The 26,535-nt window shown below is 39.6% G+C and overlaps 1 protein-coding gene across 2 annotated transcripts in view; it reads right to left on the minus strand.

Annotated features, from left to right (window-relative positions):
* The window catches only part of LOC122550628 (ubiquitin carboxyl-terminal hydrolase 35-like), a 113,921-nt gene that overhangs the window by 29,969 nt on the left and 57,417 nt on the right, over nt 1-26,535 (minus strand). For both annotated transcript variants that reach the window (XM_043691674.2, XM_087988086.1), the window contains 2 exons: nt 12,821-12,914; nt 6,148-6,254 (listed from right to left, as the gene is read on the minus strand). In XM_043691674.2, coding sequence (XP_043547609.2) covers nt 6,148-6,254; nt 12,821-12,914 — 201 coding nt within the window. The remainder of the gene's footprint in view (nt 1-6,147; nt 6,255-12,820; nt 12,915-26,535) is intronic.

The following is a 26,535-nucleotide window of genomic DNA, read 5'->3' on the forward strand; positions in this document are numbered from 1 at the left end:
GCAGGCAAAAGCAAATAAGGATTGCAGATTTCCTTCCCTAAAGAACATTAGTGAGCAAGGTAAGTTTTACGGACAGTCAACAATGACTTCATGGTTATTAATGGACTCTAAATTCAAGAGTTTTTTTTCGATTGAATTGAAATTCCACCATCTGCCATGGTGGGATTTGAACCGAGTTCTTCAGAACATTAGATTATTAATCCAGAAACTCAGCTACTGATAATACTAATAGTTCATTACCTCAGACAAGTCTGCAGTATTCTAAGGTAGTTTTAAGGCTCATCCTCTCTTAATGGGATCATGAGCAGCACATGCTCATTGGAGAGTAGAGTACTTCCCACTTTTGCTCAGAAATCTGAAAACTACTGTTTTTGTGGGGAGAGCTGAACAGGCAACACAACATTTTTTTAACTGCCATACTATGCTGTTTAATTCATCAACAGTTTTGCAATCATGAAACTTTGGCCACAACAACCTTGATCCAAGCTCCTCAGGGACTGTGACTGCAAATAGCCTCTACATTTTATACAGTATGCAAAGATTTGTCCTCTTACAATCAAGCATGGTAAAGGAGGGGAAACACAAATCTATCCAATTAGAAACAACCATTTTACATATACACAGACCAGTCAGTTTATGTAGAAAGAGGAATAACACTTTGGTTACTACTTTTCAACACCACCATATATCCAATGACGAGCAATTTCAGTAGGGTTGTGGAAGTGCAGCAATGATGAAAGAGATACCACTGATATGTAATCAGAGGAGACTAATAAGAATCATAGAATTGGGAGAAATTTAAGCAAAGAAGAGAAAAAAAGACGGCAAACTTGGAAATGAAAATTTAAATGAAACACATACCATGTCTACCAAAACAAAAGCCAACATTATCAACAGATACACCTGCATGTGTTTGTTTTACTACAGGTCAACAAGCATTAGGAAAATTACCTCTTCTCTTTGGTGCGCCATAACTCCAGCACCTGCTGTTCCAAAATAGGGAAGATATAGTGTTGCAAAGTTGGGTAGAGTAATTGTAGATTGGTAGATAGGAGGTTTGAATTTGGCATTTGTAAACTTTTACAATTCTAAAATGGGGGAAAACATTTAAAATGAGGAAAGTCCATTTAAAAGGTGGTGCGTTTTCTGTGCTTAGAAATTATAAATGGATGTCTGTGAGAAGCAGCTTGTGTTTGATAATACAGAGAACCAAAACAGAAACATTTGTACCAAAAGTGTGTACAGTTAGCAGGACATGCAGCAGTTTTTAACCATGACAACAGGTTTTTAATTTAGCCAGTCAATTATGAACCAGGCATTTAGATGCCAAAACCTATTAAATTTAAATTTGATGGTTTTGATAATGTAGGACCAATCCTATGTTAAGAAATATTGCCATTACCAATATAAAAGAAGGGGGCAGTTGGACAAATACCACAGAGCTAACTGCCATCCACCAGAGCTAATAGCCATCTGCACTCTCAAGAGAAATTGGCTCTCTATATATTAGAGAAAGCACTAAGTAATAACGGTACCAATGACGAAAGCATTCCTGACAGAAGAATCGGAGGAAAAAAGCATTCCAGACAGAAGAACAATGGCGAAGGCACAGAACATTCTGGAGGAAATAACCTGGCTGTAATTTCAAGAGACTAAATCTTAGTTTATGAGTGGGACTTGTATTTATCAGAAAAGCATACCATTAGAATCTTGTTTTATTCTGGAATAGTTAGTAGTCAGAAAGGATTTATTTGGTTTATTATTAGTTTAGTTAACTTGTTCAATGTTTGAGTTGTATAAATAAATGGTTACTTGTTGATTTTAAAATAAGTGTCAGAGATCTGTTTTATTTAACCACTAGAAGTTGCCGAAAAGCAAATTACACCACTTCTCACCTTTTTACATATTATAGCGTGAGGTGCTCCTCTTTGGGTGTTTCATTTTTAGTCTCAGAAGGAAGTCAACTTCCACTTTATAACAATAGCGGATGCTTAAAATTAAGACACTGGGAAATGCTTTTAGGAAACGGTAGTACAAATGTGGTAGACAGAGAAACAGAATAAAAACCTGTCACTCCACAGCTATTCACACAAGTTCCCCAACTCTCTCAATTGTGAGAGCTATGTAGCTTAATACTCCATTTACTGCAAAGACTCCATCCTCAAAATTAACTGTGGCAAACTAGACGTACCTAGCTGGACACAACAAGTTGGGGTCATTTCCTATTTCTACACTTTAGTTAAGCTTTTCTTTCTAACACATAGCTCCTTGTGGGTGGCCTGCTGAAGCTCCTTTAAAGACTGCCAGTTATGTTAACGGCTACAGTAGACTTATTTTTCCTGAAGTCAACTGACATTTCTGTAGAGTCAAGAGTAGGGTGCTGGAAAAGCATAGCAGCTCAGGCAGCATCCAACGAGTAGGAGAATTGATTCTCCTGCTCCTTGGATGCTGCCTGAACTGCTATGCTTTTCCAGCATCGCACTCTTGACTCTGATCTCCAGCATATGCAGTCCTCACTTTCTCCTCCTGACATTTCTGTAGCACCTACATAACAGCATATGCCTGGTGGGGCTTTGGGTGGCCTGGGCAGGGAGAAAAGAAAGAAGAGGGAGAGGAAGAGGAAGAGGAATGTACTCTGGCTCTGTGTTCCCAGTGGTTCCCACATTCGAAAGTTGGTGGCTATACTGTACACATTGATCTATCTTATACTTTTAGCTTTGACTAACTGCTTCTGGAATCTTTCCTATTTTTATTTTCCAAAATGTTTAACCTTTCTTCATGTATTTTCAACATCTTTGCTGTCTGTACTTTTAATTATTTTTTAAGTTCTTCCTAGTCTCTCAATTTTAAATTAAAACTTCCTATTAAACAATTTGTAAACAATTCAACCCATTAACACCCATTAAAGTATGTCAATACTACAAATTCTTTTCCATGAACTTGATTAAAATCATTGACTTCTTGTCGCAGGGATATATTCAAACTGTTAACGTGTCTTTCACTTTTGTTTTGGAATCGCACCACTTACAAGAGGAAGTTCTATAGCAATTGCACCTGTGATTTCTGTCTGCTAGCAATGAAATATTGAGCCTGTGGTTTGAAGTGCTTCGTTCAGACTATGTTGATGATGCTCAAGACAGATAGTTGCCCATCTTCCAGCGAAATCTGAGGAACAAGAGACTTGACGTTTCCGGCTTAAGCCCTTTATCAGCAATGTGGAAGGGGAATGGGGCTGAGGGATAAATGTGAGCGCGGGGGGGGGGGGGGGGGGGGGGGGGGGGTGTGGAGCAAAGTCGCTAGAAAGGCGATAGGTGGATGCAGGTGGAGGGTAATTGTGATTTTTTGATGGGGCTGGTGGAACAGATAGGTAGGAAGGAAGATGAACAGGTAGGACAGGTCAAGAGGGCACTGCCACGTTGGAGGGTTGGATCTGGGATGAGGTTGGGGGGAGGGGATATTTGGAAACTAGTGAAGTCAATATTGATGCCGAGTGGTTGAAGGGTCCCAAAGCAGAAGATGAGGCATTCTTCCTCCAGTTGTCGGTGGCTTTGATTTGGCGGTGGAGGTGGCCTAGGACTTGCATGTTCATGGCAGGGGGGGTAGTTGAGGGGGTGTTTGAAGTGGTCCGCCACAGGGCGGTGAAGTTGTTTGGTCCCCTTCTCCCTCAACAAGGCAGCTTGAAGAAGTTCTCCTCCTCCCTTCATAAGACACCAAACAACCCCACTGTTCTGTGGCTGACCACTTCAACTCCCCCTCCCACTTTCCCAAAGACATGCAAGTCCTGGGCCGCCTCCACCACCAAATCAAAACTACCCAACAACTGCAGGAAGAACGCCTCATTTTCTGCCTTGGGACCTGCCACCACACATTATCAACATCAACTTCACTAGTTTCTAAATCTCCCCATCCCCTCCACCTCATCCCAGATCCAACCCTCCAACTCGGCACTGTCCTCTTGACCTGTCCATCTTCCTTCCCACCTATCCACTCCACCATCCCTACCAACCAATTACAATTACCCCTCACCTGCACGCTCAGCTGCCTTCCCAGCTACCTTCACCAACAGCATCATCCCTCCCTTACCCAGCACCCTTCTCCCTCCAAATTCCTAATGAAGGGTTTATGCTCGAAATGTTGATTCTCCTGTTCCTCGGATGCTGCTTGACCTGCTGTTTTTCCAGTGCCACACATTTTGACTCTGACTCTCCAATATCTGCAGTCTTCACTTTCTCCACTTTCAGAGGAGCCAACCGTCCACAAACCTCTTGAAGGCCCAGTGAACTGGTCGTCAGAAAAGTGTACTGGTGATTTGTTGTGCCTTTCTAGAACCTAAAACATTTGGAATTACATGCTTTTAAAAATTTGCTTATGCTAATCAGGACAAACTACTCAGATGACCAACAGAAGTAAATCTTGTAATACTTCTAATTGAAAACATTCAACATACAAAGACTATTCTTTTCAAAAATAGAAGATATAAGGAAAATCAAAATTTTGCTGGCTACTCAATAGACTCTCCCCTATCAATAGTTGGTGCACTCAACTAATATTTCCACATTCACCACTAGTTTCTCTAGCAGAACCAGTAATTCCCTCACTGAAATTTGTCTCAAGTTGGAAAGACAACCATATCTGACCTCATTAAATCCATGTTAGGTGCCAAACTTTAAGATGGGTCTTCCCTATGTTAGGTATGATATGAATACTTGGATGGTACATTCTATAGTTGAGAGTGTGATACAGGAAAGGCACAGCAGGTCAGGCAGCATCCGATGAGCAGGAAAATCGACGTTTTGGGCCGGAGCCTTCATCAGGAATGAAGTATAAATGATTCCTTATGAAGAGCTCCGGCCCGAACTGTCGAATTTCCTGCTCATCAGATGCTGACCTGCTGTGCTTTTCCAGCAACACACTCTCAACTCTGTTCTCCAGCATCTGCAGATTTCACTGTCTCCTGGTGCATTCTATAGCCCATCTCTCATTCTATTGCATTGTACAAGAAATTCAAAACTTGATTTCATTGATGAGCTTTGCTTCCAAGTATTTATTTGGTTTCTTAACTAACGCATTTGCTCTGAGTATCATTCACTATGTCATTTTGGATAATAATCCTGGCGGCTAAAGTGAATTTGGGGAGGAGGTGGAACAAAATGGGGATAGGAAGGAAGAGACAGGATCAAATTGGAAGCAAATACGGAGCAATAGAAGAGTAAAAATTATTTCTTTGCAACTGTAATTTTGATGGTAAAATTGAATTGTTCAAGAATGATCAGGAGTATAAAAAAACAAAAGAAAGAATAAAGAAGCAAGGTTAAGTTTGTGGTAGCAGATTGAGACTGTGCACTCTGGACAGCAATAGCATTCATAGAGATGGTGGCATAATACACATGAAAGCTAAATGACAATAGCCAAAATCAACTGCAAAGTAGATACTATGCAGAGCTTGAACAAGGACAGACTGACTAGAGCATGACATCAGGCTTTCCAAACAACTGGATGATTTGGCTATTTTGTCAGCTAAGGACAAGATTTTCGGGCTGACCAAAATGAACAAGAAAATTGGCAAGCAGACTGACACTGTGACTGAGGGAAGTATTTATACTATTTTAAAAGAGAAAATGGAAGACAGGCACTGGAATAAAGCCAAAAAATATATATTACATATAAAATCATTTTGAAAGTAATAGAATTATTTTTTCAAAATTTGTTCTGAATTTTGCTTAATTCCAAACTGCATATTTCAAATTTGTGTTATGATCTGGCTAGGAACCAGAACTTATATTTTCAAAGCAGGCAAAAAGTGAGATATCCAGGGGACTTACGAAGTGAATAAAGCCTCAAATTGGGGCAGGAAATTGCATGTTGTGCCTGAGTAACAATGAACTAAGTGAGTGAGATACAATGTTTCTTATATCAGTGGACAATTAAACAACAATGGAAAGATTGGAATTAGCTATGCTGAACACAGATGATTGCACCGAGAGCAGAGGAGCCAAGCCATGGTAAATAAGTCAATAACTGAACAGTTATCATGGATCAATAAGTACAGATCAGATACATGTGATTTAGAAAACTGAACAGCTACACCACCCACGTCATCAGCCCCTCCCCCCACCCTTAAATTTACATTTCAACTCTTCAACTAACCTGTCCAACAGGTATTTTAAGTATTCTGAACAGTCCTGCTGGGCTCCTGGGTTAAACCATGGAGGAGAAGATGCTTTCAAAAAGCTACTGGGGGAGATGGCTGGTCTCTACAAATGTAAATTAGAAAAGTTAGAAATTTTAAAATGGTCATTCCTCAAAAATAACCACAGAACTTAAAAGGTTGCATAACTCCTTGTGATAGCCATCCATATTCCTTGAAACTTATATACCATTTAGATAAGGGTATATCTAAAAGAATGGAAGAATGAAAAGTTCTAAGAACTCTTTAAGATTAACAACAACAAGATGTTCCTCATGGTAACATGCCTACAAGGTGAGAAATGGCTAGATGTCACATTTTAAAAGTCTACAAATAAAGTGGGAAATTGAAGAATGTGGAAGACTGATGTAGAAGAGAGAGAACTATACCTGTGGAGAATAAACTATGGTTAAAGAATAGGGAAGACCGTACCATAGTGCAGGTAATCAAATTTTCTTCCACTTCATCTACAAGCCACACATATTGATCACAACAGAAACTGTGCTGAAGAGGTAGACTATTCACAGTTAGGATGAAAAAATTACATTATAATTGCCATAACCAAGGCCAATATTTCCACAGGAGATCACCTGAAAATCTCATGCAATATCTATGGCTATTATTTTTTTAAAAAAACAAGATAACAGAGGGAACCAATACTCTAAAATTCTCTGGAAAGATTCTACAATACCCCAAATTCATTTGTAATCTTTATCAGTGCTAAGGTGCAAGGATTAACAAGTGATACACACAAATGAAAAGCAAGTGCACTCCATGCTCTGTAGCCTTATGGTACACGCTAGCAAACGTCTTTAGAACAGGATACTAGTTCTACATTTAGCTCTCTGCTAACACGGATCCAGTTAAGCAACTTCACCAATAAAAACACAATCCCATCTTTCCCAACATCATCACTTTACAATGTTCAAAGACAGCTGACACCTCTACCACATCTAAAAGTTCAACTTAACCAGTCCTTCTAATTTCCAGTCCAAAGAGTTTGGTAGCCTCTTCTTTGATTAGTCATGTACCTGAGCTTTTTCCACTTCAAATAAATTCCTTCAGGACTCTAAGTAAATACTAAAATTACAGTTTAACCTATTCCCTAATTGTTCTAAATTAACTTTTTTTGAGTAAAAATTGCTTCATTCATCCAACTTTAATCAGGACTTCTACAAAATGAAAAATTGACAAGCTATGGGTTCCCCCCCACCCCAAAAGTAAGTTGATCCTCCTCAATGTTTACTATCTGATCAATGTCTCCCAAAACAAACAAGTCCCTAACAATACATTAGGGTCGGTCTCTCCCCTCCCATATTAATTTTTTTTAAATGTCTCTGAAATAGTTTCATATTAATCTTTAAACTCCCTCATGTAGACAGATCAAAATCTACATGCTTATAGTGCAAAAAGCAAACTCTAAAATAAACGATATTAAAATACTGTATACATGTCTCACCTAACATCACAGAACAATCCACAAATATGATTCCTGCACTCATCAAGCTGCTGCCAATTAGATATTTCTAATTGACAGCACATGCTGTAACTGGAGTGCAGGTAAAGAATAACCTAACAAGACAAGATCATAGAATTGTTACAGTGCAGGATAAGGCCATTTGGCCCATTGTGCCTGCAGTACATATCTGACCATTTTAACTTGGTACTTGTAACCCTGACTGTTGTTTCTATTTAAAGAGCAATCCAATATCTTCTTGACTGCCAAAATTGAACCTCTAACACTTACAGGCAGCATATTCCATACCTTAATTACTTGCTGAAATAGCATTTTCTCACAGCAACCTTGCTTATTTTGCAAATCACTTTAAAATTATGCCCTCTAATTCTCGATCCGCTTACAAGTGAGAACAGTTTCTCCCTACCAGTTGTGGTTTAGCATTCTCCTCTCCCAAAAAAAAAGTCCCAATTTCTCCCATCTTTCTTCACAACTTAAGCATCTCAACATTGCTATAAATGTCTCCTGAACCCTCTCCAATGTATTCAAACCCTTCCTATACTATGGCACCAAGAACTGTACACCGTACTACAGCACTACAGCTGAAGTCTAATCAGCATCTTGTGTAAGTTTAACCTCTCAGCTCTTGTATTCTATACCCATATTTTGTAGTTCTGTTTTGACAAGACTTCTATGACAACCTATATTGCACACCAACATCCACTGTGCAAATTTTGGTCAATTCTCTGTATAGGAGCAAGTTTCTAAAGACAGGTGCTTTGGGAGTGCAATCCACCTGGTATCCTTGTGGTACACTTTACACTTGTAACTTCCAACACTTTAGGTATGAGCATTAGTTCTGCAAATGGTGCTACAATGATAATTTGCACAGGTTCATGAAAATCTATGGGAGGAATTTTAACTCCCAAGAATGAATGAATTAGTTGAGAACTAAAAAAAAATTAATTCTTTTTGAGGAGCTGAAGCAGCTCCAAGATGCCCAATTTGGAGTTTAACAGGCACACATGCCACAGAGAAATGGGGCATAAGGTAAGGAGTTTATAGTTGCAGACAGGTGGTTACATATTGTTGTAATTAATAGCGTAAAGGAATGTTGATGAGGAGCTTATAAATCGTATTCAGGTTTATTCTCATTCCAAATGTAACTTGCATAGCATAGGGCTCAATAAACTCACCCAGGAAACAATGGAGGTGGACTTTTTTTTAAATGCTTCAACAGTGACTGGCAAAGACAAAGTTGTTTGCCCATCTCTATTTGCCCTCAAGATGGTAGTGATGACTGAAATTCACATGGTAACACAGAAGGCTGTTAAGGAGTTAATGGTTTTTTAACCCAGCACCAGTAAAAGAATGCTGATATAGTTGAAAGTCAAATAGTGTGCACTTTGGAGAGAGCTTGCAGATAGGGGTTAGCAGACATCTGTTGTTCTTGTCCTTTTAAATGGTAGAGTCCAAACAAGGTTCAGAAAGTTGCTGCAGTGTATCCTATGGATGGGAGAGATTGCGACCACTCTGGTCAATGGAATGGAAAAAAATAGCTACATTCAAAATAAGTATTATTTGAACATTTCAAACAAACTGACAAAGTGAAACCATTAAAGTGAATCTTAAAATGCCCTTGTTCATTTCTGTTTCAGATGAAGCTATCTAACGATTTTGTGCGGTTGATAAGTGTACCGTGTTCATTGAAGCTATGCTATCTCAGAAGACAAAATTGCACAATATTTGATCATCTAAACCTAGAAATATCTTGAAAACCAAATGTTCTAAACAAATATCATTAACTGCAGGGAAAGGCAGCAGGTCTGGTAACATCAGTTCTGAAGAACCCAACCAACCTGTAGCACAGCATTTCAACTCCCCCTCCCACTCCACCGAGGATATGCAGGTCATTGGACTCATCCACCGCCAAACCACAACAACCCGACGGTCGGAGGAGGAGCGTCTTATCTTCCGACTGGGAACCCTCCAACCGCAGGGGATGAACTTGGACTTCACCAGTTTCTTCATTCCCCCCTCCTTGTCTCAGCCGGATCCCTCCAGCCCGGCACCGCCTTCCTGACCTGCAGTCTTCTTCTTGACCTCTCCGCCTCCATCCTACTCCGACCTATCACCCTCACCTTGACCTCTTTCCACCTATCACATTTCCAACGCCCCTCCTCCAAGTCCCTCCTCCCTACCTTTTATCTTCTCCTGCTGAACACTCTCTGCTCATTCCTGAAGAAGGGCCTGTGCCCGAAACGTCGAATCTCCTGTTCCCTGGATGCTGCCTGACCTGCTGTGCTGTTCCAGCAATAAAGTTTCAACTTTGATCTCCAGCATCTGCAGACCTCACTTTCTCCTTGAAGAATGGTCATACTGGATTTGAAACATTATCGCCATTTCCTCTCTCCGCACATGGTGCCAGACCCACTATGTTCCAGATCTCCAATAAGTGCAGTTCTTAGCTTTTATTTTCTGAATACTGGTGAGTATGCATATATTTTGATAGTTGATTTGGTTAGAATTTGGTGTTGTTGCAAAATAATAACACAAAGGACTTTGGTATTTGGTACTGAAGACGACAAAAACTTAAGAGTTCAAGAAAATGGGTGAAAAGAATTTCTGCAAGCGTGTAACAATAAAATACACTTATTAATTCAAGTAAAATGGAAAAGTGGCTCACATCTATACACAGTACCAAAAAGAAGATAGATCACAAGAATCAAGAGTTCCTAAAAAGAGTCTTTGTCCTAGCCACAACTGAGACTATACAAACGTAACAACAGAAGGAAGTGGCACAGTGGTTAGCACTGCTGCCTCACAGCACCAGGGTCCCAGGTTCAATTCCCGCCTCAGGCAACTGTCTGTGTGGAGTTTGCACATTCTTCCAGTGTCTGCGTGGATTTCCTCCGGGTGCTCCGGTTTCCTCCCACAGTCCAAAGATGTGCAGGTTAGGTGAACTGGCCATGCTAAATTGCCCGTAGTGTTAGGTGAAAGGATAAATGCAGGGGAATGGGTCTGGGTGGGTTGCTCTTTGGAGGGTCAGTGTGGACTTGTTGGACCGAAGGGCCTGTTTCCATACTGTAAATCATCTAATCTCAAAAAGTTTTCTTTTTTTAATCAGTCATAGAGTCATGTTATCCAAACCAAATTTGCAAATTAATTACCTGTCGTCATTCAATAAAAGAATTGTGATTAAACCAAATTATGCCTTTGCCTTCCGTAACAAATAATAGCTGTTTATGAACAAATACAATAATCTTATCAAAATATTTAAATTATAGTTTTCAAAAGTATAAAGTAAGGTTATTTTTAAATCTACAAATTTCCAAACACTTAGTGTTGACATCAAGTGCTATACATATCACTAACAGGATGCCGTATCATAGTGATATCCAAAAATACCACACAGTAGAACAAAAAGGCCAAAAAAAAACAATCAAATCCCAACAACAGCAAGTTGCAATCCCATCACATAAAATAATGGAAAAGGGCCTTCTGAAAAATTTGAACACACAAAAGAAATAAAACAAACAACAACATCACGGGCCTTGGAAATACAAGTGGGAATGCTCCAGGAACCAAAGAAAAAAATTAGCGAAGAGATGAAATGAACCAGTTTCTGTTTTGATGGAGCAAATTGCAGGTGAGGTCTTTTCGTTCTCCCAACACAAAAGAAAATCACATTTTTGGCAACCCACCTGATCCCAGACAGTAAACTTGATGCATCTGATGACTCCCTGCATATTCAAGATAACCATTCCAACTTATCAACTGACATTTACCTCCTAACCCCAACTGAAATCAATTCCGGGAAAACTTGCAATCTCTAACACAGTTCAAGGCTTAATGCCCACACTCCTATTCACCTTCAAAAGTCACAAAATGATAATGGTACCAAATAAGGCAAACCTCCTTTGCCCCAATTTCATTCCTCCTTTCCTCCCTAGTTAAGCTCATAGTTAGCAACCTGTGCAACTTGCCTTTACCTGATAATTGCCATCGATCTTGAATGCCCAGGTGCAACAGAAAACAAGACATCAGCTAATATTATACAATGTATCACTCCATGAAATAAGAAACATGTGAAGGATTCAAGTCCCTGAATACTTCTAGTAAAAGAGAAACACAGAGCTGCATGAAATTGAGAAATTCGACTTCTTAAAAAGCACCACCGGTAACCCAGTAGTAATAGAGAAAATAAATTAAACTCGTGCTAATTCTCATTGAATCACACTTCCAATAATGTAGGCAGTTAGCAATTCCCTAAAATAGTTAAAGAAAATTGTACATACAGAGATAGGCAAGTATTAACAATCTGTAAACAATTCCACCACATAGCTGTCTTGGATTTGTTATCAAAGACTAAGATTAGATGGTGCCTCCTCTTATATTTAGAATTTGACAAATTGTTTTGTGAAATTTTGTAAATCACTCAAAAGACTCTATTCCTCTTGTTTTATTTGTTTGAGTGTATTTGGTAGAAGATGTTTCAATTGATTGTACATCATCCGCTCAATCCTCTTAGAATCCAACTGCTTCTGAAACTATTCCAGGATTTTCTGAGATGTACATGAAGGTCATTCATACTTTGATTATTGTATGGATAACATCTTGAAGTGACCTTAAGTCTACTTTTCATTGTTTAGAACCTGTGATGCATGATAAGTTTTGATGTCTATTTTCTAGCTGTTTTATTATTTTATACATATTTCACTAATTATACAGCTTTAGTTTCACTAGAATCCGAACTTCAGCCAATCCAAATATTTGGTGAAACAAAACTTTAGGCTGTGCATCAGAGAATGCAAATCTAAATGTCTAATGGCACATTAGCTAATGATTATACAACACAATACATCACTGCTGTCAGGTTAAGAGAATATTCTAATGTGTCTCAGCAAACTAAACGCTCACTTCTTTTCTTAATCCTCAACTCCACCCCGAGGTAGGAATATTTGCTTTCAATGAAATTCTAAATTTCTGCCTCTCTATCTAATTTAGATTTATTAAATAGTATGAACTGTTAATTTTAGTTCCCATGAGAGTTCGCAACATTTTGAATGCAATATGCGATACATGTTGCCTTTTAGATTATGAAACCATATAAATCACACAGTTGTTGAATTTAAAAGAACAGAAGGCTTTAAATTTATCGAAAGTAAATTCCATACCTGACTATGTTCCAGAAAAGCAAATAGCCACTGAAGTTTCATCATTAATGACTGTGAATCATTCTCCTTCAGCAGCAGTACAGCATGCCTGAAGCTAGAAAAGGGAGACAAAAACTTGGTTTAAAGGTTAACAAGAGCATGCTGATGGTACAAAACATGGGCGATTGCACCAGTTCAGCACAGTTCCTAAACTGTCGTAATGGGGAATCCATATTTTTGAGTAAAATTAAAATAAAAATTCAAATTTAAAATGAGAATTAAAACTAACTGAAAATAGAGTTTCAGAACCAAGTAAAGTAGAATGACATTTCTGAAATTCAAAAGAATAATCATTAGTTTGTTTCAGCTGGTTTAGACTATTTTCCAGTTTTAGTAAGCTGAATAACAAAGCAGACATTTGTGAAGCATTCCCTTCATTTCTCATTATGTGCTTCTTTGGTATTTTCTTGGTGCCTTTAGTTGCTGAGTCTTCTTTGGGGAACCATTCATGGTACTTATTTGAAAAAATGGATTGATTTTGTTTATAAAAAAATACAACCCATTTTGGACAACTGAAGAAAATTGGTTCATGGGTTAAACTGCATAAAGTAGATAAAGAATGTTGCAAGATGCAGCTGTGTTGTCACAAAAAATAAATAATAAATCCCAATATTGCAGTAATATGCTCTTATGCTCAGGTGGGCTGCTTAGCCAAAGCACTTTTAAGGACTTGAAACTGTCCTTTTCAGATGTAGAACGTTAGCTGGCATGCTGCAGCATAAACCAAGGGGAAAGAAATCTCACAAAGTGGACAACACAGAGATTTGTTAATGTAGAGGTGTCAGTGGTACACAATTGTCTTTTTCTGATTTCACATTTTAGCAAATAATTAACTAAATGTTCCCTTTCATAATGGCGATATTTTAGTGGCAAAGCTTGTAAATCTTCTGGAACTACAAGGTCTTGAATTTACATATAACCACAATCATTTCTTTTAACTACTGATTATTTTTGAGAAGAGTGGAATATTACCACTCATTTTCATTTTAATGATTTCTATTTGGGCTCATGGAGGTCTTGTGGTATTGGATAGCATCTTTGCTGTGAATTTCAGACCTGAAAGCCAAGGAAGATGCATCCATAATATCCATCAATGAGAAAAGCACCTTCAAATTCCTCCTGAAAATGTCACTGTCAAGTAGCGAAAGTGTGAGAGAAAGGAGGTTGGAGTCAATCCAATCATTATTCATACCTCCAGATTACAACATCCATGTAAAATTACTACAGCAACACAGACCCTAGAGTGTTATGTAATGCATTACACTGTATGAACACAAACTAATTACAATGTTCACCTATGCACTAAATTTGGTTGACATTCCAGAACCCAACACCATGACGTCGAGCTCCCACTTTTGTTCTTCTCTTAACACTTCCTTCCTTTCCTTTTTTCCTATACTCTGCACCATCCACCCACAACCAAAACCATTACACCTTCACGTTCCTGCTCTAACTGCTGTTCCGAGCTTGAATCCCTTTTCAATAAACCCACAACTACTTCCTGTGCCTCTCAGTGTTGTTCAGAATGCCATCAAACCACCAGTGTACCTCACTCATATCCTCAGCCACTGCCTGCTTGGACTATCAGCAAAAGCTTAATGTGCTAGCTTAATGTTCCAAGATACAAATGTTTCCCAAAGGACAGAAAGGGAGGCAAGAGAGGAGGGGGAGTGGTGTTTTTGATAAGGGATAGTATTACAAATATACTGAGGGAGGATATTCCTGGAAATACATCCAGGGAAGTAATATGGGTGGAACTGAGAAATAAGAAAAGGGATGATCACCTTATTGGGATTGTATTATACACCCCGAAAAGTCAGCGGGAGATTGAGAAACAAATTTCTAAAGAAATTTCAATTATTGTAAGAATATTAGAGTAGTTATGGTAGGGGATTTTAACTTTACACGCACAGACTGGGACTGCTATAGTGTTAAGGGATTTGATGGAGAGGGATTTGTTAAGTGCATACAAGAAACTTTTCTGATTCAGTATGTGGATGTACCTACAAGAGAAGGTGCAAAACTTGACCTTCTCTTGGGAAATAAGGCAGGGCAGGTGACTGAGGTGTCAGTGGGGGAGCACTTTGGAGCCAGCAACCATAATTTTATTAGTTTTAAAATAGTGATGGAAAAGGATAGACCAGATCTAAAAATTGAAGTGCTAAATTGCAGAAAGGCTAATTTTGAAAGTATTAGGCAAGAACTTTCAAAAGCTGACTGGGGACAGATGTTCGCAGGTAAAAGGACGGCTGGAAAATGGGAAGCCTTCAGAAGTGTGATAACCAGAGTCCAGAGACAATATATTCCAGTTAAAGTGAAAGAAAAGGCTATTAGATGTAAGGAATGCTGGATGATGAAAGAAAATGAGGGTTTGCTAAAGAAAAAGAAGGAAGCATATGTCAGGGAGAGACAGGATAGATCAAGTGAATCCTTAGAAGAGTATGAAGGCAGTATACTTAAGAGGGAAATCAGGAGGGCACAAAGGAGACATGAGATAGCTTTGGCAAAGAGTTAAGGAGGTGGGATACAAAGACATTAAGGACAAACGGGTAACTAGGGAGAGATTAGGGCCCCTCAAAGATCAGCAAGGCAGCCTTAGTATGGAGTGCAGGAGATGGGGGAGATACTAAACGAATATTCCGCATCGGTGTTTACTGTGGAAAAGGAGATGGAAGATATAGAACGTAGGGAAATAAATAGTGACATCTTAAGAAAGTCCCTATTACAGAGGAGGAAGTGCGGGATGTTTTGAAATGCATAAAAGTGGATAAATCCCCAGGACCTGATCAGGTGTACCCTAGAACTCTGTGCAGACCTCGGAAAGTGATTGCTGGGCCTCTTGCTGAGATATTTGTATCATCGATAGTCACAAGTGAGGTGCTGGAAGACTGGAGGTTGGCTAATGTGGTGCCACTATTAAAGAAGGGTGGTAAGGACAAGCCAGGGAACTACAGACCGGTGAGCCTGATGTCAGTGGTGGGCAAGTTGTTGGAGGGAATCCTGAGGGATAAGAATGGATTTGGAAAGGCAAGGACTGATTCGGGATAGTCAACATGGCTTTGTACGTGGGAAATCATGTCTCATAAACTTGATTGAGTTTTTTGAAGAAGTAACAAAGAGGATTGATGAGGGCAGAACGGTAGACATGATCTATAGGGACTTCAGTAAGTTGTTCGACAAGGTTCCCCACCGGAGACTGGTTAGCAAGGTTAGATCTCACGGAATACAGGAAGAACTAGCCATTTGGATACAGAACTGGCTCAAAGGTAGAAGATAATGGGTGGGGGTGGAGGGTTGTTTTTCAGACTGGAGGCCTGTGACCAGTGGAGTGCCACAAGGATCGGTACTGGGTCCACCACTTTTCATCATTTACATAAATGATTTGGATATGAGCATAAGAGGTATAGTTAGTAAGTTTGCAGATGACATCAACATTGGAAGTGTAGTGGAAAGTGAAGAATGTTACCTCAGATTACAGCAGGATCTTGACCAGATGGGCCAATGGGCTGAGGAGTGGCAGATGGAGTTTAATTTAGATAAATATGAGGTGCTGCATTTTGGGAAAGCAAATCTTAGCAGGATTTCACACTGAGTGATAAGGTCCTGGGGAGTGTTGCTGAACAAAGAGACCTTGGAGTGCAGGTTCATAGCTCCTTGAAAGTGGAGTTGCAGGTAGATAGGATAGTGAAGAAGGCGTTTGGTATGCTTTCCTTTATTGGTCAGAGTATTGAGTACAGAAGTTGGGAGGTCATGTTGCGGTTTACAGGACATTGGTTAGGCCACTGTTGGAATATTGCATGCAATTCTGGTGTCTCTCCTATTGGAAGGATGTTGTGAAACTTGAAAAGGTCAGAAAAGATTTACAAGAATGTTGCCAGGGTTGGAGGATTTGAGCTATAGGGAGAAGTTGAATACTCTCGGGTTGTTTTCCCTGGAGCATCAGAGACTGAGGAATGACTTTATACAGATTTATAAAATCATGAGGGTTATGGACAGGATAAATAGACAAGCTCTTTTCCCTGGGGTGGGGGAATTAGAGGGCAGAGGTTTCAGGTGAGAGGGGAAAGATATAAAAGAGACCTAAGGGACAACATTTTCACACACAGCGTGGTGTGTGTGTGGGGAATGGGCTGCCAGAGGTCGTAGTGGAGACTAGTACATACAATTGCAACATTTAAAAAGCATCTGGATGGGTATATGAATAGGAAGGGTTTGGAGGGATATGGGTTGGATGCTGGCAGTGTGCAGATAACCACACTGAGATACTTGGGTTGTTCAAGCCTCGGTCACAACAAAAGCTTCCCTGCCTAGAGATACTTCCACTTACTTTCATGCCAAGCTGTCATATTAACAGTATGGCACATTGTCTCTCTGGTGTCAACATCAAGTAATTGAGCAGCTATAGGGAACTCTACAATGGAAAGAACAGCCAGTTACAAGTTCCACTCTGATGCCAATGAAAGAGGTAGAAAGAGTGATATGGCCTGCAGTCAGAGTATAGAAAGTTTGGAAGGAAACTAGCAAGCAAGACCTCTAAAGGTAGTCAATGCAAATACTACAGACAACTGAATGCTGAGCTCAAGTAAGTAAATACTTATGGTATAGGAAAGAGGGATTTAGATTACGGAGATATTGGGGCTAGTTCTAAAGGAGACAGGACTAGGTCAGGGCTAATGGTTGCACCCAAAAAGAGCAGGGACAATTTCCTTGAGGGGATTGCCTTTTAGGGGGAGTTTAACTTGGCAAAAGGTAACTTGGTTTGGGAACCAGGAAGTAATATTAGTTGCATACAGAATTGGGAGAGATATTAGCACTGGAGTAGGAAATGGCAAGGTGGGGCCAGAGTAAGAGGGGATGCAATAAAATTGGAAATAGGGTTATTGATAATGTATATGATTATGCAATGTGGTATATATGGTTGGTGAACAGCAGTCCTTGATAGCCATGAGGGAATATGATACCGAACTGGCTCAGAGGGCAGGATTGAAACACGTGGTGTTGAGGGAAAAAAGTGTAAAGATAATAGTATTTCAATGCTGGAGAGAGGAAATATTCCAGAAGGGTCAAGGGCGGAATCAATTCAGCTAGATCTAAAGATGAACAGAGATGCAATCATATTACTTGGTGTAGTCAAAAGGCCATGCAAAATTGGAAGATATGCACAGGTACCAATTTGCAAGAATATCATAGAGAACTGCATGAATTATAGACCAGCTGTTATGGATAACTTTGATTATCCCAACATAGATTGTGACATCAAACGTGGAAAGGGAAGAAATAGCGAAGTGATGCTAAAGTATGTTTATGCAAACTTTCTACACAGTATGCGTTCAGTCAAATTGAACTAAGTTCTTGGGAATGAAGCAGTGAATCAAGTGTCATAGTGGAACATTTGATGGACAGTGATCCTTGTCTCAAAGTTTGGTAATGGAAAGGGCCAATTAGCAATGTAGAGTGAGATTTAATTGGGAGAGGGCAAACTTCAATGGGGTGAGGATATTCCGGCCAAGATAAACCAGAATCAATGACTGGCAGGCAAACTGTAAAGAAATAATCAGCTACCCTTAAAGAGGAAGCAGTTAAGACATTCTACATTGAGAATGGTATGATGAGATGTGATGCAAACTATGATGTCGAGTGAGGTCAACAGTCATCTGCAAAAGACTATGAAGAAAGGATGAAGAGTCTATAGAAGTGAGATATACTTAGAGAACAATATTATATACAGCTGTGTATAAGACAGTGTTTTAAGAAACCTACCAGAGTCAGATAGTAGTCATTCATATGTTCAGGAAACATTGCAAGGCACGTAATACCAGAGGAGAGAAGGATAGCCATTTCTCCAATGTGCAGTATAGAGCCCTCAATCACAAGCCTTGTTGGCTCCACAAAGCAGGGGTAAATTCAAGGTGACAAACAAATACAGAGATCCTTACATGCAAAAGGCAATAGAGGGCAAGAAGAAGAAGCAGCTCATTATGATGCATAAAACAGAGATTAGTTGGATAATAAATATAAGGATTAAATCAATCAAGCACAGAATGAAGATATAAACTGGCCCCTGCACATCAAACTACTCCAATTAACTGGCCACACAAATACGGTTTGTGCACCCTCAACATTCAAGTTAGCCCCCCCTTTCAGCAATTGCAATAAAGTGAGCATCAAACTTTTGCTCCACAAATGCATATTTTACTTGTCTTCTAACTAGACACAACTGAACAAAAATGATACAAGCTGTGTTGTGAAATAAATTCAAATGAGTTTAACGTATGTTCTCACGGAGGAGAGGGGCCAGCAAGAGGTCATTGTCCACATTGGAACCAACGACATAGGAAGGGAAAAGGTTGAGATTACAGAGAGTTAGGCAGGAATTTTAAAAGGAGGTCTTCAAGAGTAGTAATATCTGGAATACTCCCGGTGCTACGAGCTAGTGAGGGCAGGAATAGGAGGATAGAGCAGATGAATGCATGGCTGAGGAGCTGATGTATGGGAGAAGGATTCACATTTTTGGATCATTGGAATCTCTTTTGGGGTAGAAGTGACCTGTACAAGGAGGACGGATTGCATCTAAATTAGAAGGGGACTAATATACTGGCAGGGAGATTTGCTAGAGCTGCTCAGGAGGATTGAAACTATTAAGGTGTGGGGGTGGGACCCAGGGAGATAGTGAGGAACGAGATCATTCTGAGACTGGTACAGTTGAGAACAGAAGCGAATAAAAGTCAGGACAGGCAGGGACAAGGTAGGACTAATAAATTAAACAGCATTTATTTCAATGCAAGGGGTCTAACAGGGAAGTTAGGGCATGGTTAGGAACATGGGACTGGGATATCATAGCAATTACAGAAACATGGCTCAGGGATGGGCAGGGCTGGCAGCTTAAATGTTCCAGGATACAAATGCTACAGGAAGGATAGAAAGGGAGGCAAGAGAAGAGAGGGAGTGGCGTTTTTGATAAGGGATAGTGTTATAGCTGTACTGAGGGAGGATATTCCTGGAAACACATCCAGGGAAGTTATTTGGATGGAATTGAGAAATAAGAAAGGGATGATCACCTTATTGGGATTATATTGTAGACCCCCACATAGTCAGAGAGAAATTGAAAAACAAACTTGTAAGGAGATCTCAGTTAAGAATAATGTGGTGGTTATGGTCGGGGATTTTAACTTTCCAAACATAGACTGGGACTGCCATAGTGTTAAAGATTTAGATGGAGAGGAATTTGTTAAGTGTGTACAAGACAATTTTCTGATTCAGTATGTGGATGTACCTATTAGAGAAGGTGCAAAACTTGACCTACTCTTGGGGAATAAGGCAGGGCAGGTAGTGGGGGAGCACTTTGGGGCCAGCGACCATAATTCTATTAGATTTAAAATAATGATGAAAAAGGATAGACCAGATCTAAAAGTTGAAGTTCTAAATTGGAGAAAGGCCAATTTTGGCAGTGTGAGGCAAGAACTTTCGAAAGCTGTTTGGGGGCAGATGTTCGCAGGTAAAGGGATGGCTGGAAAATGGGAAGTCTTCAGAAATGAGATAACAAGAATCCAGAGAAAGCATATTCCTGTTTGGTTGAAAGGAAAGGCTGGTAGGTATAGGGAATGCTGGATGATGAAAGAAATGGAGAGTTTGGTTAAGAAAAAGAAGGAAGCATGTGTCAGGTATAGACAGGAAACATTGAGTGAATCCTTAGAAGAGTATAAAGGAAGTAGGAGTATACTTAAGAGGAAAATCAGGAGGGCAAAAAGGGGACATGAGATAGCTTTGGCAAATAGAAGTAAGGAGAATCCAAAGGGTTTTTACAAATAAATTAAAGACAAAAGGGTAACTGGAGAGAGAATAGGGCACCTCAAAGATCAGCAAGGCAGTCTTTGTGTGGAGCCGCAGTAAATGGGGGAAATACTAAATGAGTATTTTGTATCAGTATTTGCTGTGGAAAAGGACATGGAAGATGTAGAATGTAGGGAAATAGACGGTGACATCTTGAAAAATGTCCATATTACAGAGGAGGAAGTGCTAGATATCTTGAAACGCAAAAAAGGTGGATAAATCCCCAGGACCTGATCAAGTGTACCCGAGAACTCTGTGGGAAGCCAGAGAAGTGTTTGCTGGGCCTCTTGCTGAGATATTTGCTTCATCGATAGTCACAGGTGAGGTGCCAGAAGGCTGGAGGTTAGCTAACATGGTGCTACTGTTTAAGAAGGGTGGTAAGGACAAGCCAGGGAACTATAGACCAGTGAGCCTGACATTGGTGGTGGGCAAGTTGTTGGTGGGAATCCTGAGGGACAGGATGTACATGTATTTGGAAAGGCAAGGACTGATTAGGGATAGTCAACATTTGTGCATGGATGAGAGCATAAGAGGTACAGTTAGTAAGTTTGCAGATGACACCAAAATTGGAGTTGTAATGGACAGCGAAGAGGGTTACCTCAGATTACAACAGGATCTGGACCAGATGGGCCAATAGGCTGAGAGGTGGCAGATGGAGTTTAATTCAGATAAATGAGAGGTGCTGCATTTTGGGAAAGCAAATCTTAGCAGGACTTATACACTTAATGGTAATATCCTAGGGAATGTTGCTGAACAAAGAGGCCTTGGAGTGCTCCTTGAAAGTGGAGTCACAGGTAGATGGATAGTGAAGGCGGCATTTGGTATGCTTTCCTTTGTTGGTCAAAGTATTGAGTACAGGAGTTGGGAGGTCATGTTGCGGCTTTACAGGACATTGGTTAGGCTACTGTTGGAATATTGCGTGTAATTCTGGTCTCTTTCCTATCGGAAAGATGTTGTGAAACTTGAAAGGGTTCAGAAAAGACTTACAAGGATGTTGCCAGGGTTGGAGGATTTGAGCTATGGGGAGAGGTTGAACAGGCTAGAGCTGTTTTCCCTGGAGCGTCGGAAGCTGAGGGGTGACATTATAGAGGTTTACAAAATTATGAGGGATATGGACAGGGTAAATAGGCAAAGTCTTTTCCCTGGGGTCGAGGAGTGCAGAACTAGAAGGCATAGGTTTAGAGTGAGAGGGGGAAAATATTAAAGAAACCTAAGGGGCAACTTTTTCACAGAGGGTGGTACGTGTATGGAATGAGCTGCCAGAGGAAGTGGTGGAGGCTGGTACAATTGGATGGGTATATGAATAGGAAGGAGGGATATGGGCCGGGTACTAGCATGTGGGACTAGATTGGGTTGGTATAGCTGGTCAGCATGAATGGGTTGGACCAAAGGGTCTGTTTCCATGCTGTACATCTCTATGACTTTATATCCCTACAAGTCCTCCAAGAACAAAACAAAAGGAAATATGAAGTTTATTTCAAGTTATAAGTTATGATATTTGCTAACTTGTTGAATAGCAGTGCTGCAGTAAGAGAATTTGTTGTGATTAGCTAGTGCTACAATGGAAAAGGAAGGAATCCGGCGTGAAGAAGGTGCCCAAGATAAATGCACCATCATGAATCAATACAGGCACAATGGTCTGAATGGCCTCCTTCTACACTGTAAAATCCTGAGAGTGGGAATCAATCATAATCCTGATGGCAAGAAGCATGCATTTGACCCTCAAGAGAAAACCTGCAAGAATGGTTTTAACCATTACAGAAACACTAGTACTTGCATGAGCTAAATTAAACTGAACCTAGAATTCATTCACGGTATGGGGGCATCGCTGGCCAGACCAGCATTTCTTGCTCATCCCAGATAGGAATTAAGAGTCAATCACATTGTTGTGGGTCTGAAGTCACTTGTCGGCTAGACTAGGTAAGGATGGCAGTTTCCTTCCCTAAAGGACTATAGTGAACCAGATGGACTTTTCAGACAATCAACAATAGATCCATGGTCATCATTAGACTCTTAATTCCAGATATTTATTGAATTCAAATTCCACCATTTGCCATGGCAGGATTCAAACCTGGGTCCCCAGAACATTACTGGGTCTTTGGATTAACAGTCCAGCAATAATACCACTCGGCCATTGCCTCCCCACTTTAGTGTAGCCACTTTACGTAATGAAAATGTCTAGTGTTACAGCAATAGACCAAGATTACTCAACAATTATCAAAAGATGTTGATATCAAAATTATCAGTTACAACCATTTCCGACGGTATATTGTTCAGAATTGGGCTTCAGGGGTGCTGCTAGTTTGAAACGGAGACTGCTGACATAGTGATGATGGTGGGTTAGTGGGATATCCGCAGGATGGTACTGCCAATCTGCTTGATTTTGGAATATATTGGAGCAGCATATGAAGAGAAGTTCTATTTATGTGGAGAAGTCCCAAATTATGACAAAACTTGCTGGTTTGATGTGAAGCCAAAGTTTGGATTAGACTTGCCAAATCTTCCATATTTAATTGATGAGATATTAATATTAAATCAATGCTGTAATGCATTACAGTGCAAGGAACCAAGTCTGGGTGTAAGACTGAAGAAAGTATCTGCATTAAAATGACCCACAATGCCATTAGGGACAGAATTCCAGGATTTTGACAGTGACAGTGAAGGAACATCAATATATTTCCAAGTAAGTGGCTTGGAGGGAAACTTGAAGGTGGTGGTGTTCCCATATATGTGTTGCCCTTGTCCTCCGAGATGGAAGTGGCCGTGGGTTTGGAAGGTGCTGTCTGAGGATCTTTGGTGAATTTGAATGAGTTTGGATAAATTTTAAAATCTTAAAGATTTTGTTGAGCATTGAGTTTTAGAGAAGACTGCAGCATATGAAGTCTGACCACTTTATGAACGGTCTGTTCGATAATAACAAACCGAAAGAACTGAAGATGCTGGAAATCAGAATCAAAAACAGAACTGAAGGAGGGTCACTGGACACAAAATATTAACTCTGATTTCTCCCCACAGATGTTGCCAGACTTGCTGAGCTTTTCCAGCAATTTCTGATTTTGTTTCTTTTCAATAATAAGTTGGCCAAATGGGGCAACAAGAAATAATGAAGGAACTTGACAATCCTCAGGCTGCTGAAAATCATCTGTACAAAGGCTTTTTTTGAAAACTTTTATTCAAATGAATTATAAAATAAAACAAAAACATTATAAGGCAACATGGATGAAATGCCCATGAGCTCTGACATGCCCAGCAACAGAACTGTGGAATGGCAAGGTTCAAAAACAATTCTACTGAATCACAAGACATGAGAAGCCAACATTTATAGTGGTTCTACCCTACACAGCCAAAAGAATTAAACTAAAACCTAATACAATTTTCAGAAGTAAAAACCATACCAAAAATCAAACACACTGCAGCAGTTCTGACTACAATAGTCGGATGGATGAAGATAAACAGAAGTTATGGATGGATAATGTATGAAACAGGCACCCTGATGGCCTATGTAAAGAATGCAACTTGTTAGGGTGGGAGGTGTTCAAATCCATATAACTAATGGCTGCTTACGAAGAAATACCACACAGACTGCAGTTATCCAAAATCTTGTTTGAAAGTTAGCATTAACATGCTGATAGTAAAATTTGTGTTCAGTCATTAATTACCCTGAGCTTGGCAAAAATAATTTTCCCCATCTTGCATGCTGAATGAAAAGTAGGCATTTTTAACAAAACTTTTCCATTCATTTGTTTCTTGGATGCTTTCTTGGTCCAATAGTCTTTGGATACATGCCTCATCAAGCTATTCAAGGATCATGTTCACAGCAGATGGAATAAATGGATCAAAGTTGGTTTGTTGTGAGGAACACTAAGTTAACATGAATTACAAGTAATGATACTTATTTTGCATTTCAAAGTAGTTGCGATCCATACCATCAATTCTTGTTTTATATCTTGAGTATTAGTCAATCCCATTTATCAAGCAACTTCTTTGGAGGCTTCATAGGCTGACTTATACATTGACATCTATGGTAGATGGTTCAGAGGTGAAGCGAAAGAAAAATAAGAAAAGCAAAAATAGACAATAGATTAGCAACTAAAACAAAAAGCCAATAAAAGGGTGGTAAGAGAAGCAGAAAACAAAAAAGGGGTTTACTTATGATGCCCTGGGAATGGCTGAAGTACTAAATTAGTACTTTGCTTCGGTCTTTACCAAGGAAGAATATACTGCTTATGAAAGAGTGAAACAGCAGGTAACTAAAATACTGAATGGGTTATTTTTAACAACAAGAGTTTAGTTAAGTTAGATGTACTGAAAATTTATAAATTGCCAGGACAGAATAAGATGCATCTAAGGATATGGAGGGAAGCAAGGGTGGAAATTGTTGAGGGATTAGCCATAATATTCCAATCCTCCTTAGATACTATAGTAGTACTATAGGATTGGAGAATTGCAAGACTTCACCTTAAAATTTAAAAAAAAGTGAGGATAAGCCAGAGCAACCACAAGCCAAATCAGTCTTCTTTTTTCTCCTTATTCATTTACAAGATGTAAGCATAATTTACAAGATGCATTTTTGCTGATCCCTAATTCCCCAGAGGAAAGTTATGAGTCAACCTCACTGCTGTTGGTCTAGAGTCACATATAGGCCAGACCAGGAGAGGATGGCAATTTCCTTCCCTAAAAGGCATCAGGTGAATCAAATGTGATTTTTTTGCGCTATAATTAACAATGGTTTCACAATCATCATTAGATTCCAGAATTTCTTTAATTCAAACTCCACCATTTGTCAAGGCAGGATTCAAACTCAGTCTGCAGAACATTACCTGGGTCACTGGATTAATAAGTCTCGTCAAGTCTAAGGTGTTAATATATATCAAGAACAGGAGGCATCCTAACACTGACCTATTACCTCCCCAGTTTAACCTCACTGATAGGGAAGTTGTTATGAACAATAATTTAAGACAGAATTAATAAGGATTTGGGAAACGTAGGTCAATTAAAGAAAGTGAAAACAGATTTGCTCAGAGCACATTATGCTTAACTAACTTGCTCAAATTTGTAGATGCACTAACAAGGGACAGAAGCAAAAATGATAGCAATGTTTCAGAGGCATGTAGACAGACCTACGAACAAGCAGGGAATAAAGGTATACTGTTATGTGAGGGTAATGTGGTTGATGTAGCATATCTGGATTTCCAAGTCATTTGCGAAAATGATGCACTATAGACTTCTAAGCAAAGGTGAAGTCCATAGAATTAAAAAAACTGGCCAAACTGATATGAAATTGGATGATTGATATCAGAACGATGAGAAGCAAGCATTTTTTGGACTGAAGGAATGTCTAAACTGGGGTTTCCGAGGGGTCACTGATAGGACACTTCTGATTTTTGATATAAATTTATTAGCACCTTAGACTTTAGTACCTCGGGCACAAATTCAAAATCTGCCAATGATGCTAAACTTGGAAGTATTGCAAACAGTGAAGAGAACAGTATTAAACTTCAAAAGGAAATGGGCAAGTCACATGCAGATAGAACAATGCAGAGAAGTGTCAAGCAATTCATTTTTTATGCAGAACAGGAGAGGCAATACAAAGTAGAAAGTACAATTCTAAAATAGGTGTAGGAGCACAGTGGAGTGCAGGTATATATGCATCATTCACTGAAGGATTAAGAGAGCAGTTAACAAACATACAGGATTATGTTTTCTTTAATAAATAGGGGGTCTGCAGTAACAAAGCAAGAAAGTTATGATAAAACAGAAAAATGCAGGAAACACTTAACAAATTAAGCAGACCACATGCAGAATTACTAGGAGATGACAAGAAAATGATATCAAGCGAAATACTC

This window comes from Chiloscyllium plagiosum, unplaced genomic scaffold (genome assembly GCF_037043375.1).
Source record: "Chiloscyllium plagiosum isolate Xiang-an unplaced genomic scaffold, Cpla_swu_hap1 HiC_scaffold_6, whole genome shotgun sequence".
Taxonomy (NCBI): domain Eukaryota; kingdom Metazoa; phylum Chordata; class Chondrichthyes; order Orectolobiformes; family Hemiscylliidae; genus Chiloscyllium; species Chiloscyllium plagiosum.